Raw genomic sequence first — 15,772 nt, 5'->3', positions numbered from 1 at the left:
TTTTGTTGACTGTAATATAATGAATGCTCAATTTTTAACAGCATTTTTTGTCCTCAAGAGAATACTGAAGAAGCTTTGCTGCTGCTACTAATCAGTGAATCCATGGTGAGTTGTATTTCTTTATAAATGAGCACTTTTTATATTATTTCTGTTGCATTTTACTGTTTGATAGTTCACAAATTGTAACTTGGTCTAACAAGAGCAAAAGTTATGTGCGTGTATGCATAGATAGGCTACCATGTGTGCAGTATGTGGATTCAAAGCAAGAAAATGATTTATGATACGATTCCAGTGGTGGGATTCAGCCAGTTTACACCATTTCGGGAGAACCAGTTGTTAACTTTCTGAACAGTTTGGCAAATTGGTTGTTGGAAGAAATCATTAGGGCAGAGAACAGGTTGTTAAATTACTTGAATCCCATCACTGTACGATTCCCTCTGGATTGATTTACCCCATGTGCTGCCTCTGCATTTCTTTTAGTATTTATGCTTGTGTGGATGTATATGTGTTATAAATGTACTTGTAGGCACACATGTGATCTCAACCAATTATCTGCACCACTTGCACCTTCCATACCTATACAAGTAATCCTCAATTTATGATTTTAATGGAGCCTGCCTCTCATGGCCCTAAGTTGTGACAGCCATAAAAAAAGAGTCATACTTGACATTGACCCAGTTTTATGACCTTTATTGTGGTTGTTAAGCAAATGCTGCAGTTGTTAAGCAAACCAATGATCAGCTATGGATTGGTTTTGCTAAAAACCAGAAGTAGATTCCAGTTTTTGGCAAAAAAAATTTTTAAACACGGTCACATGACTTCAGGAGGCCAGTTGCCGAGCACCAACTGTAGTCATATGACCACAAGGAAGACACCTGGCCATCAAGACTTCAGAACCATGTTGCAGGTAAACCCAGGAAGGTCCATCAGATGTTTGCTAAGTGGCTGGTTGTACATTGTGGACTATCTGTAGCAATTCAACTAGCTTTGGCTTATACCAGTAGAATAAATGCTCTAACCTACAAAGAACTGGATACATGTCAAGATTTAAACTGTTATCCTTGTCAGAATTTTTTGCATGGATTATTCTAATGTTTTACCATCTTTTTGCAGCAGGTTTTCACAAAAATACTTCTCAAACCTTTTACCTTCCCTTTCATGCAATATGTATGCTGTTTTTTAATCTCTGCCTATATTCAGGTCTTTGGTCCCAGTGGCAAATCATTCCTGGCATATTAAACTATCAGAAGTAGTTTGGTTGTTAAACCTGGTAATCTTATATGCGCCGAAATGGAATTGGACTGGGAGAAAAACCAGTGATGTAGGAATATTTTTTTTAATCTCTCTGTGTGTTTCTCTATTATGCTGCAGAGGTCTTGTTATAAGGAGACAGTGGGATTGGCAAAGAAAAGATCAGCCTTTCAGTGCTAACATAAGAAAGTCAGAATTGAGAACAAAGCAGACATAGACCAGTGCACAAGTGGAATCAGAAAGTTGATCTGTTTTGTCAAGGAAGATTTGAAAACGGCATTTTTACCTTCACTTTCAGACAGTTTCCTACAGTGGCATAAAAATTGCTAAGACATATTGACTGCAATTATGAATACCAGACTTATATATAGGTAATAGTTGACATTCAATAGCAATTGGGACTGAACTTTGCATTCCAGTTCCAGTGTTGTGTTCCACAGACATCACCTGCCCATGTTTTTGATATTGAAACTGAGCTGTTCAATCTTTAGCAATAATATAGTCAATTTGATTTCTAGAATCTAGATACTTCATCTGAAAATGTCCATGTATGTATAGAGGTGCCATTTTGGTTGTTTGAAGATAGTGTTAGGTAAGAAGAAAACATTGGAATGGCAGAAACTGACAAGTCAGTTGACATCTTTACTGTACAAAATTCAATATATTCCTTCCTTCTTTGTTTAATTGTCCTTGATCTTCTTGCTGTTTGACTTTTGACAATTTTTAGCATAGCAACTTGATGTTGGAACGTCCTGCTGAGTTTAGAGGCCTTGTGGAAGACTTTCCTTGTTCTTCTATGCTTCTTTCCATCTTCAATGTCTTTACTGATACCATAACTCTGCGCCTTCTTTCTTTTAACAGTTCTCAGGAATTCTTTGTTAAGTCCATTTCCAAGGACTTTTCTTTGGTTGTCTTCTTGGTAATTTCTACTATTTGTTCTGATGCCCAGGTTGCTTTCTTCCGTTTCTTAGTCTTTGGCAATCTATTTTCACATTAATCCTTAATATCTTTGATTTGTTGGCTTCTTGATCTGGAATGTGCACATGAGCAGTTTATGATCTGTTCTACAATCAGCCCATGGCCATATTTCTACTGTCATAAGTGAGCTCATTCACTTTCTTGTACCAATAATATAAACAATTTGATCTCTGTGGGGCTCCATTTAATGATACCCATTTATATAAGGGTCATTTTATTTCTACAAAGAGAATGTTAATTATGAAGATAGACAGAAATTGATGTTCTTCTGTTTCATTTCTGTTTCTTAGGTTATACAGACCAACAGTGTTGTCCTCTGTATTTTTTCTAAAATTGGCATTCCAGTCTGCAGTAACAAGCAGCATATCTTGTTTGCATGTTGCGTTGACTTAAGTTTGAATTTGCCCATTAAAATCCTCAACTTTTTCTTCTTCTCTCCATCAATGGTTAGAAAATAAACTCATATTAAAAGGCTGGCCTCTTCATTAATTTCTCCCAAGAAAACCCCCTCCCCTGCACCTCAGAGAGGTAGGATATCAAGATTTGAGGTGGTGGGAAATTGAACTTTGCCCCAAATATAAAATAAAATTAATGACAGAGGACTGACTAATACACAAAGTGGTGACATTGTCATGCTAATTGGGCTGGTTTCCCCTAGATTTTAGGGCCCAATTAAAATTGTTGGTATTGTCCTTATAGAAACATAAGCAAAACTAAGGAAATTTTCATCTTATTTGAACCTGCTTGGAACATTTGTTTACCTACTGAACCAGTATCCTCCTAATAAATAAATCAAGCAAGCAAGCAACATTATGGCTCTAGGAAAGAACCTATTTAGCAATATTCTTTTCTTATGGAATACTCTCCTCAAAAATACTTGTCTGCTGATCATATTATCTTCTTCAGTGCTCCCATATATCTTATATTTTGTAGCTTAGTTTAAAGAGTAGTTAAATGCTGGTGGTAGCGTGAGATAGCAGCTTTTACTGTATGTATTTTTCCCCATGCAAATTACTGTTGTGCTTCTATTATCTTATATGTTTCTCTTGGTATTTATAATCCATTCAAAATCATTGTGCAGAATAAGAGTATAGCAAAATAAATAACTAAAGGTTCTTATTGTGAAAAGTTATTGTTCAACATCCTTTCATTTTTCAGTAATTTTCATTTAAATTAATAAGCATTAATTTAATGCAGCAGTTCTTAAGAAATGCAATTTCATTATAAATGACTCTCCATTTCTGAATAAGGTATCCCATTTTTGACAATACTAAGATGATAATGCTTCTTTTTCCTTTATGGTCTTTTGGAGGTTGTTGCAGGTTGTTACCTCATTTAACAACACTAATTGGCAATTTTGTTGTTAAATGATACAATCACAGGTTGAAATATCACATGACTGCGCTATTCAATAACAGTTCCAGTTGCTGTAGTTAAGCAAGGACCACATAGGACATTAAGCAAGATCCTCATGTGATTGGGATATCTGACTTCCTGTCCACTTCTCTTTTGACTTCGCTTGTGGGAAGCTGACAGGAAAGGTTGCAAATCACAGTCATGTGACTGGGATATTATAATGTTATAAGCATGGAATTGGTTGTAATTACCACTCAGTCAACACCATAGTAAGTTTTAACAGTTGCTGAATGAGTGATTGTTAAACAAGGGCCACCTATATACTCATCACAACTTTTCTTGTGTTTGGTATGGTTTTTCAGGCTAATCGTGATGCTGTATTGAGCAGAATACCGGAACACAAAAATGACCGCATTATCAGTTTGCAAAGTGCATCTGTCGTGTACGATTTGCTTACCATTGCTTTGGGAAGAAGAGGTCAATATGAAATGCTCTCAGAGGTAAGTTGCTCCATATTGAGCAAGATGCATGCTACATGGCTTATGTACACATATAACTGGAAGCTCTTCCGTCATGTCTGTCAGGCATCCTACCACCCACTACCCACCCTGTTTTTATTTTATTCTTTTGGAAGATTTTTAAAATTCAAAGCATGTATAGGAACCAAACCAAAACATAAGTCTCCAGCATAATCTATAGTAATGCCTGTGGTCTTCTCACAGGCTGCATTGATAGTCTTAAAAAATAATGTGGTGGACAGATGCCAGCCAGGGATTTATCCAGAAAAACCCAAAAGTAAATTCAGCTGATAGAGAACGTTTTGGAAAGCCAGAATGGATGATGGAGAACAACTGTTTTACTTTGTCTTCTAATAAATTGGTATTTCACTTGGTCAGGTGCACTATGGAAACCATGGTAGTGGCTGTGATGAAGATTGTGCATTCAACATTATCTTCCTTAATCTCTTGGCGGCTTTAAATACCATCTGTCATGGTATCCTTTGGAGGAATTTCACCTCCTTTCTCCATGTTTGATTACAGTTGGTGGTGATTGGGGAAGAGAGGTTTTGCCCATATTTTGCTACTATGTGGGATTCAGTGTTTTCTCTTTTCCTGTTTAACATCTAAAGAAGGCCACTGGATGAGCTCATCCATTGCTAAATGGTTATAACTCTGACCCTGGTGAATTAAGTGATATGTTGAACATATTATCCTAGTATCTGGAGGCTGTGAGGGTCTGGATGGGGAACAACAGGCTTCAGCATAACCCCGGCAAGACTCAGTGGCTTTGAGTGACTATGCCATCTTTGGTGCTGGACAGGGTTGCTCTGCCCCTGACAGACTTGGAGGCACAATCTGGGGGTTCTAGGCTTGCAGATTCTGCTTGAAGAAAAGGTAGCAGTTGTTGCTTGAAGGACCTTTACACAGTTCTGTGTTGTATTCTGTCTACACCCATTTCTAGGTCTGGATTCTCTGCTCATAATCACTCATGATCTAATCACACCTAGATTGGACTACTATAATGCACTCTATGGAAAAGTATTCAGAAACTTCAGTGTGGGCAATTATGTGTACTCCCAGAACAATATGTGTCACATCTCTGTTCTATGAGCTGGCTGCTAATTTGCTTCTGGGTCCAATTCAAGGTGCTGGTTTGAACTTTTAAAGTCCTTTATGGCATAGGACCAGGTTATCTAAGGGACCACTTCTCCCTGACTACTTCAACCTGCGCCCTTAAATCTGGCAGAGAAGACATGATGTGGGTACCATCTGCTAGGGACCTACATTTGGTGGGTCCCAGGAGGTGGGCCTTTTCTGTCATGGCACCAACCTTATGAAATAGTATCCTACCCAAAGTCAGGTAAGCTCCATTTCTGTTAGTGTTCTGGAAATCCCTGAAAATCTGATTATGTCATCAGGTTTGGGATCCCAGAGAACTGGTTATCATTCTAAGATGATTCCATTATTGTGGCTGATACATTTACTTTCTCTGTGCCTTGTAATTTGTACATATTTTAATTTTCAATAGTATTTTAACTTTTAATGATTATTGTTTTATATTTTTATTTTTTATGTTTTATTTGATTTCTGTATGCTGCCTAAAGTTACTTATAAGCTAGAAATTTGATAGATAAATACATTTTGGGATGGTGCTCATATCATGGTTTCAAAATTCTAACTGAGCCCACTCTGGACTTAGGCAATATTCCTGTTGAACAATAAATTAAAGAAAGAATTCATCAATTCAGTGTACCATTGAACTTGTTCAGTTGAATGTTTGCTGATATTGATGGATATAAGAAACAGAACCTGACAGAATTTAGTATGATAAGAATGCAAAGGATTGAATGTAATTTATTTTTTTTTATTAAAAAGTTTTACAGAAAATTTCCACAAATGCCTCCCCTCCCCCTCCCTCCCCCCATCCCCTCCCCCCAATCCCCCCACACACACACACCGGACTTCCCAGAGCAAAATACAGGGTATAACATCTAACAATCATAAGCTAGAATACGCTAACTATCCATAAACTCCCATCCCTCCCTAGAGCCTTAACTCCCCTTTGATTGAATGTAATTTATGTGATAGCTAAAGGGGTTGTTACTTGAAATATAGTATTTTATTTATTTTATTTTAAAGAGTTACTTTTTAACAATGACACTGGGAATTTCACAAGGACAATAGTTAAACATAAAGAAATTATAAAATCATGTTTTTATCAACATGCTTGAATGATTGAATAAAAATCTCATCTCAAAAGGAATTGACATGAAATAGTTAAAGGAAAACATAAATTTGATTTGCAGATCAAGTCTAGACTTTTTGGAATAAGTGCATTCCCTCCCTCCCTCCCTCCCCCCCCTCTTTGGATGAGATATGTAGTCTTATTTTTCTTCTCCTTTTTTCCTTTCAACTTTCAATTGTCATATAATTTCTTAATGTTGATGTACATAATAAAGTTTTGCATTCTTATTGAATCATCACTCTCATTCTCAGAGGATGTTAAATTTAACACAGGCATGACTTATGAGCTTCATTTAAAGAAAGGAAGAAAAGTGGGATAGAAGTTTGCCACTATACCTACTCTCAAATCAGAATATTCCGAAATAGGATGTGGTTATATATCCTTAAACACTACTTCATTTTTTTAGGAAAAAAATATATGGAGAAGAGTGATTGATGCAGCATTAAATAGGCTTTTGCCCAGAATGTGGGGAGGTAAAGTAAGAATTGTGAGGAGTTTATGGATCCCTACTCAAAGGGTCCCAGAGGGTCAATCCACCATTTCCAAAGCATACAAGTATTCTCTGCTGTATCTGTACATGTAGTCCCCAACTTACAGCCATTTGTTTAGTGACTGTCCAAAGTTACAACGGCACTGAAAAAAGTGATTTATGATCATTTTTCACACTTACGACTGTTGCAGTGTCCCCATGGTCATGTGATCAAAATTCAAATGCTTGGCATCTGGAATGGATTTATGAAGGCTGCAGTGTTCTAGCACCATCTGATCTCTTTCTGCAACCTTCTGACAAAGTCAGTGGGGAAGCCAGATTCATTTAACAACTGCATTGCTAACTTAACAACAACTGTAGTGATTCACTTAACTGTGGCAAAACTATGGCAAGAAAGGTTGTAAAATCGGGCAAAATTCACTTAACAAGTAACTTGCTTTGTAAACAGAAACTTTGGGCTTAATTGTAAATCAAGGACTGCCTGTACTGAAGGTTTCTCTTCACCATCAGAAGCTGGAAGATTAGTTGTGCCTGTATTGCTATGTACTTTAGGGGAAGGTTCCCCCCCATTTTCTAACGATAAAAGCAGAACTGGGTGTTATTTGGTTAATAAAGATCTCTATGTTTAAAAAAAATATTTTTGTGAGAGCAGCTTTATAAAAGCTGGAAAATCTGAATATAATGGGGTTTATTTCAAAGTAAACAACTATACAATTGCATTAAGGAACTGTAGAAATAATTTTAAAAGTTAAATTTTAAATTTTATAAAATAGCATGCATACTGTGGACACTGAAACTCTGTGTGCTGGTCACAAAATATTCCAGTATTCCCAGCATTTTTTTTCTGGAATGCACCAATTCAACCATTCTGTATGTGGCTCTTATTTTACATGAGTTCATAATATTTTGAGTGTGGACTGTGAGAAATATGCTCTCATGTCAGAAGTCTTTGGAAAGGGTAATGGGGCCTCTATGTAGTAAATATATTTCTCTTTAAGAACTATCAATTCTTTATTGCTTTTACTGCTACCAATTGGAAACTAAATTCTGTACCTACCCTGGAAGTAAGCATTATGGATTTTCATCAGAATTAGTTCTGAAAAGGAACTGAAAAATATAACTGTAGTAGTCATTTTTGATTCATAACTTTTTTCCTGGATAGCTGATCCATGCTTCTCTGCTTCCCATTCGTTCCATTATTCATGGCTTCCCTTTCTTTGAAAGAGCCCTTCTTGCTCTTCCAAGTTCTATTTCCCTCATGATGAAATTTAACTTATTTATGAATTTTAAAATTACTAAATCCATTCAATTTGTATGGTAAATTTCTTTCCTGCTGAAATACAGATAATTGAGTACATAAATAAAATTTAGATGCTTCCTTAATTAAATTTAGGCACTGCCTGGCTCCAACTGACTCTGGATGGCTCACAATATGTTACCATAAAATAGTTGCTGAAGATGTTGCAAATGCATTAATCAGGAATTTGAGGAAGTCAACTAATATTGAATTTAAAAATTCTAACCAATCAAATCCTGAAACAAGTGGTACTAGACGACAAAGACACCCAAATCATAAAGAATCTATATTGGCATCAGGTAGCAAATGTGAAACTAGGCCGAAAATACTCAGATGATGTGGAAATATGACGAGGGGTCAGACAGGGCTGTATCCTGTCTCCGCTGTTGTTTAATATCTACTCTGAGTCATTTTTTTAAACGAAGCACTGGAAAACATCGATGCTAGCCTAAAAGTAAATGGTGTTCGGATCAACAATTTAAGATATGCTGATGATACAGTTCTGGTTGCCAGTTACCATGAAGAACTTCAACTCCTCATCAACAGGGTCACAGAAATATCTGAAAAATACGGCTTGAAACTTAACACCTCAAAAACCAAGATCATGGTCATCAGCAAACAACCCATTAATTTACCACCAATAAATTCAAAAAGAATACCACTAGAAAAAGTTGAAAGGATAATGTACCTCGGTTCCGATTTACATGAAAGCTGGGACATGACCACTGAAGGTGGTAAGGTGACAAGGATAGAAGAAGACAAGGATAGAAAAAGCTCAAACATCATTCTTCAAAATGAAAAAGGTCTTCTGCAGTCACAACATAAGCCTAAGATTGAAATTCAGGCTTGTCAGATCTTTTCTATCTTTTTGTCATCTTTTCTATCCTGCTCTATCTCTGACAGAAAGCAACTTGAAGAGACTAGAAGCATTTGAAATCTGGATTTACAGACGGCTGTTATGTATAAGCTGGGTTGACAAAATCCGAAATGAGGAGGTTATAAGCCACCTGGGAAAGCCAAGGGAAATAATCAAAACCATTAAAAAATGAAAGTTAGAATATTTTGGACAAGTTATACAACACTGGGAAAAATATGGCATACTTCACTTAATCCTCAAGGGAAAGATTGAAAGCAAATGAGGTCGAGGCAGAAGAACATCATGGCTTCAAAATCTAAGGGATTGGTTTGGAAGTGGTTCAGCAGCACTTTTTCGTGTGGCTGTTGCTAAAAATAGGATCGCCAACATGATCACCAGCATCTGATGATGGATATGGCACAAGAAGAAGAAGAATCCAGTCAAAATGTTTGAGGTGCTTGTTAGGGAATCATTGTGTTTGTTATCATTCCCTGCTTTATTTTGTACAAATTTGTGTTGGGAAGATGACCTCATTTCTCACTTTCTTACCTTTGTGACCTGACATTTGCATTGAAACTCCCTTTTTAATATGTATTTCATGAACATTTCCTTTATGTTAACTGTTTTCATGGGTTCCATAGAACAGGTTCATATATTGCCTCCCTGTTAGCTGTTGATTCAGAAGTTTAGTTTGTTAGGACATTTAAAGCTGAGCTAAAAGGAATTCACTTTTTAATTTAAAGTTTTTTGAGAATCTTCCTTTCTTGTTGTTAATTTCAGCATGAAATTCCTCTATAAAGTAACTTAAATAGTATTTTATGAATTGAGAGAAAGACATGGACAGAGAAAATGGAGTCAAAAAGTTGAACAAACTTCCTAAAGACAAAAGATGAGTTTTATAGTATATCCCTGCTCTCCTCTCTATTGCTTGCATTACATTCACATAAAATAACCCAGGCTTTCATTCTTACTTGCATACAACAACAAAGTCTTCAGTCATTTGCATCATGCACCCTGGCATGATATTTATATTCTGTAACAAAAGTACAGTACCTTGCAAGCATTGTTTTGTTTGCCAGTAAGTGTAATTACCAGCTAATATAGTCAGTGTAGAAATATGAGTAGTGTTAGTTTAAATAATTTATACCTAATAATGATTTGTATTCTCAATTTTATTGCAGTGTTTGGAACGGGCTATGAAATTTGCCTTTGAAGAATTCCATCTTTGGTATCAATTTGCACTTTCATTAATGGCAGCAGGAAAAGTAAGCTTCTTTGCAAATTTTGTTTTATTACTGGCTGCTAATGGCAACAAAGTAGGCTATAATCCTGCATACACTTTTTGTGTTATATAAGCCTTCATTTTCATAACTGTGTACAGAATGGCAGCGCTAGCTCTGTTTATAATTTGAGCCAACAAACTGTAGACATCTACTGGTTAGAGTAGCAAAGTAGGTATAGCACAAATTTCTTTGTGTTTCTTTTTCTTCTTTGAAATATTGTGTTTCATTGCTCCTACATACAGGTTGTCCTCAAATTATGACCAGTGGCTCAGAAAGGGTGCTTTACATCTTTACATTTAATCTGTGAAGCACATCTGGCCATTGTAAAACATTCTCCATACATTTCTCCATGTTTAATAAACATTCTATATACCAAGATACCACTCACTGCAATTTTTTGCCACATATGTATAAATTGCAATCATTCATTCCATTTCTCTTCTCAGAAACAAACTTCTTGATCTGTATATTAGTATTTAGATCTATACTCCTCACTGCATCATATAGTCTAACATTCACTGCAAATCATTTGGATTGTCAGCTTAACCCAGTATTAAAAATCAAGATGATATCTGATTAGTCGTCTTATGCCTTACTCAATGTTGGGGTATTTGTTAAACATTGCATTTATTCTCATACATGCTTTGTTGTATGATATGCTGTTCTTACCACATTCAACAGCCAACCTGCAACTTCATATGTGTATAAAGTAGTCCATAATTCAATTATCATAAGCTTTTTCTAAATGAACATAATATACTTTTTCATAATTCATATGTATCTTGATGGCTACTGAAGAGCAAAAATGTTGCTCAGGCAATCATTCTCCCTGCCTATCCAAAGCTTCCCTGCACATCACAAATTTTGTATATCATTATCTCTCAAGCCCTTTCATTTAGTATTTTGTCAAACACAGTAGTAGATGCACCTTTCCCCTCTATAATTTTGCAACTCTTGCTCCCTGGTATAAGGGAACAACTTTTTTCCCAATTATCAGACATAAATACAGGCCTCATGCTTATGTTCACATTAATCACATTTGTACTTTACTGTTTCTCAAGTTACACTAACTACAATTGCTTCCTTAAAATGTTTCAATCTTTTCACATCATTTGTAGTTTGCTTTTCATCAGCTTTCATTGACACTAACTTTTACAGCATTCACTTCAGTTCTACTCTTTGACATATCTCTATAAATTTCTCCTATCATCATTCCTTCAGTTCCATGCCAGATCATTTTATCATTTTTTTACTATATAAGAGAATCCTTATTTAACCTTTTTCATTTACTTCCCAAACATTTTTAAAATTTTCATTAGAATAAGTCTAAACTCTTGGCATTTTTATAAGCTACTTTGTCTAAAAATTCAAAGCTAATTAGTAGCTACTGGACAGCAATCAAAATCAAACCAATTCCTTCTTGATTAAAATGCATTGCATCTTTTTTATTATATCTTAGAATGGTTTAAAGTTGCAAATTGAAATAGCACATTTTGCTACTTCCTCACTGTCTTATTTTCTAACACCCTTTTTATATAGTCTGCTCGAGCTGTGAAAGTCTTACAAGAATGTATTCGGTTGAAGCCAGATGATCCTACCATTCCACTTCTTGCTGCTAAATTATGTATGGGAACCCTTCATTGGGTAAGTTTTTTGGTTAATCATCTGAAAAATGAAGAATTAAGTATTTAAGGACATATGTACATATCCTGCTTTGTTTTGGTTTTTTTAAAATTCTGCATTGTTCTACTAAGTGCATTAGTTTTAGTGTATTATATCTTCAAAACCATGTAAGGCTGGAAAGAATATGCTTTTTAACAAACATTTTAAACCTTAAGGCTCCAGACTATTTTGGCACTTGGTTCGATGTTCAGAACACTGGCTCAGTTTCAAACATGATTAATATTATGGTTCACACATCCATGAGGTTTGGGAAATGCTTTTATAATCATACTTCATAAAAAGTTCTAACCTGGCTTATAAATACTGCATCTTTGGAAGTCCTTTTAGAATGCGTATTTGTGATACATGTGTGTAATAATATGTGTAGTAACAGAAAGTGAGTAACTTGGCTATGAAAAGAAAACCTGGAATTCATTATTTTAATTCAATTTGTTATCTTAGATTTAAAGGTAACACTTTAGTTCCTCTACTTAGTCAGTCGATAATAGCTGCCTGTATTATCATGCCTTGATTGGCGTGCCAAAATTATTTCTTTTAATGGGATAGGATTATGTTGTTTTTTTTATTTCAAAGAACAAGTCTATCAATTCATTGAAATTTTAGAATATTTATAGTTCTGGAACCCATACCACTATAGCATCTGATTAAAGATCACCTGTAGATCCTGGAATGATTTTAATTTGATCTTTTACGGATATTGAAATGTCCTGTCACTGCATACATGATCTTACAAACCTTGAAAAGATATTTGTAAGGATATATCTGCCTTGCAAGATAGGTAATTAATACTGGGTGTCATGTCTGGTTTGTTTGATTACTATAACAGTCCATCTCACATAAGCAATTCTGGAAATTTTAAAAACAGTTAAAAAGAAGAAAAAATAGAATCTATTTAACAAATATCAATAAAATCACCTTAAAACAAAATATTTAACTATAATCAGGTATAATCATGGAAAGTACTATGATTTATTATAACTTGCAGCTGACTCATGAATTTTGCCATCACTAGAGCTGTACTTTAAATTTAAAGGTGAAATTTAATTAATCAAAGGACCTTTCTCATAAACCATAATGTGGCTGATATAAAATTATGAAAATAAAATTAATCTTACTCAAAGGGAGAATCAAGAAGGAACAACGTATATGCGCATTATATAAAACAGAGAAATTGCCATACATGGATTCAAAATGTAAAATAAAAATGTGATAGTTGTGTTAGCAATCACTGCATTGTATTTAGTGCATTGAAGGATTAATGTTAAAATGGTTCCATTCCTTCTATGGAAGAAAGCAGTATCTATGGGTTCTGTTTCCATAACCCTGAAGTGATAGTTCAACCTAATTCCTAACAGGTACAGAGACCATCAGGTGGAAGAGCAATGAATTGAAAGACATAGGAAATCTAGGTTGTGAACAATGGTCTTAGGAGTAGTTGCTGCCAAGAAAAATTGGTAACAAGTGCTTACTGAAACTGGGAGGAATTCAGTCAACAGACACATCAAAGTTCACGTAGAAAGTTAATTGATTTCCTACATACAAAATTGGTAATGGGTAACCCTACATTTCATTCATACTATTTACTTGGATAACTTGAATCCTATGTGTATCTCAGGCAAATTTTTACCCAGTCCCTTCATTGTCTTTTGAACTCCTGATTTTTCGACTAATTTAGTTCATTCTTTTGTGGGGATTGACTTGAACCTTCTAAGCCATCTGAGTACTTTTTCTCTCTATAAGACTTCATGGTAGGATACTGAGATGATGCCATCCAAAAATGTGTAGGAACATTGAAATTGTTCCCACATTTTTTTTTGTTTGTTTACATTTATACCCCGCCCTTCTCCGAAGACTCAGGGCGGCTTACAGTGTATAAGGCAATAGTCTCATTCTATTTGTATATTTTTTACAAAGTCAACTTATTGCCCCCCCAACAATCTGGGTCCTCATTTTACCTACCTTATAAAGGATGGAAGGCTGAGTCAACCTTGGGCCGGGCTCGAACCTGCAGTAATTGCAGGCTACTGTGTTCTTAATAACAGGCTTTTACCAGCGTGAGCTAAACCAGCCCCTTGGCATCATCTTGATCTGTTCTTCAACTTGTGAAATGTTGCATGTATAAGAAAGGAAATGGTGTTGATACCCATGTTTATTTCGATACTCTTTAAAATTTCCGATGCTTGGCACTTGTGATACGGTTTCGGGGTCTTGATTTTAAATTAGAATAATTTGAATTCTAGTAGTATTGGTCAACCTGATTTAAACAGTGAATTCTGAATTGGTGAATTCTGCCATTTATCCTGTGAAAATCTGTTTTTAGTTAGAAGAGGCAGAAAGATTTGCCAGAATGGTAGTTGATGTGGGGGACAAAACATCAGAATTCAAAGCCAAAGGTTTTTTAGCCCTAGGATTGACCTACAGCTTACAAGCTACAGATGGTAAGTAAATTTCACGTATCTATTTATGAGATTATTAAAATTGGTTTTATAATTAAATATCACTAATTAAATGCCCATTTAAGTATCACTAATGAATTATGTCTTTAGCTTCTTTGAGAGGAATGCAAGAGGTCCTGCAGCGAAAGGCTCTTCTAGCATTTCAAAGGTTAGTGGATGGTAAACTTTTTGCTAAGCTGTAGATAATGAAAACCGTATTTTTTGAAAAGAATATGTTTATAAACGATTATATAATATAGATTAATCTCTGGGAGTAGAGAGCATATTGTATTAGCATTTGATTCATCAAGTAGAGCTGGCAAATCCAATCTGATTCCAACAGATTACCTCTTATTTCATTAAAAATATTTTTGTTATCAGCTAATAGAAAATAACATTTGCTCAACCTTTGTTTAAAGAACAACTCTTGTATCAGATTTTTTTTTTAATAAAACATAGCTCCAGAGCAATACAGTGGAGAATTAGTAGAATATATGCTTTTATTCTTACCATTATTAGTAATAATATTAGTTAAAATTGTAATATTTCAGTTGAACAAAAATGTGATTATTCTGTTAAAAATTAGAATCAGGTAAATGTTTTTAGCTATAAACAGTTAAAAATGTATTCCTAATGGGGATATCAGTTATTTGCAAGATGCACAATATCCCATTTTAATCAACATTAAGAATCTTAAATACGTTTCTTAAGATATTAAGAAGAGACTTATTCAACAAAAGTTTTTCTTTCATGTTTCCTAGATATTCCAGACAAAGTTTTAAAAGGTGACTGTCTGCAACATGTCAGTCTATTGGAAGTGAATAGTAGGAGAGGGGATAATTACTTGTAAGATGTAGGCTTGGTTCCACTATTCTTTCCATTTAAACTCAGTATCCGTTATCGGTAGTCTTCAGATTACAATGGCAATTGGGACTGAGATTTAGCTAATCCTTGACTTTAAATCACAATTGGGACAGACTTTCTATTGCTAAGTAAGTGAATCACACTCTTTTGCCACAGTTGTTAAGCAAATGCGGTAGTCATTAACTGTATGCACAGTTTGGCTTGCTTGATGGGAGGTAACACACCCACATAAACACAAACACAGTGGTGATGAATATCAGTACATATTATTTTTGTTATAAGAACTCTGAGGGAGAGCAGGTATTAGCTCATTGCATTATAGAATTAATTATATAAGAACATTATATTAGTAATGTTCTTATATAATTAATTCCAATATACAGAATTCCTTATGATTAATTTTTTATTTTGTCTTTACCAAAGTAAAGAGGTTAGGAGAAAATCATGAACTTGTATCAGTACAGGCTGTGTCATGTATGCCCATCTTCTTATAAATATATTGTTGCAGTCATCTGACATAGTTGTCAGTAACCA

General features: G+C 35.0%; 1 protein-coding gene across 9 annotated transcripts in view; it reads left to right on the top strand.

The window, feature by feature from the left end:
- Window positions 1-15,772, top strand: part of TTC7B (tetratricopeptide repeat domain 7B) — a 116,149-nt gene that overhangs the window by 45,285 nt on the left and 55,092 nt on the right. For 8 of the 9 annotated variants that reach the window (XM_058162548.1, XM_058162540.1, XM_058162542.1 and 5 more), the window contains 6 exons: window positions 42-105; window positions 3,948-4,085; window positions 10,155-10,238; window positions 11,796-11,900; window positions 14,260-14,377; window positions 14,486-14,543. In XM_058162548.1, the coding sequence (XP_058018531.1) occupies window positions 42-105; window positions 3,948-4,085; window positions 10,155-10,238; window positions 11,796-11,900; window positions 14,260-14,377; window positions 14,486-14,543 (567 nt within the window). The remainder of the gene's footprint in view (window positions 1-41; window positions 106-3,947; window positions 4,086-10,154; window positions 10,239-11,795; window positions 11,901-14,259; window positions 14,378-14,485; window positions 14,544-15,772) is intronic. The other variant, XM_058162547.1, reaches the window with a different exon arrangement.

The sequence above is a fragment of the Ahaetulla prasina genome, chromosome 1 (genome assembly GCF_028640845.1).
Source record: "Ahaetulla prasina isolate Xishuangbanna chromosome 1, ASM2864084v1, whole genome shotgun sequence".
NCBI classification, from domain to species: Eukaryota; Metazoa; Chordata; class Lepidosauria; order Squamata; family Colubridae; genus Ahaetulla; species Ahaetulla prasina.
Note: the sequence above shows the minus strand (reverse complement) of the source record. Positions and strands in the feature narration are given on the sequence as shown.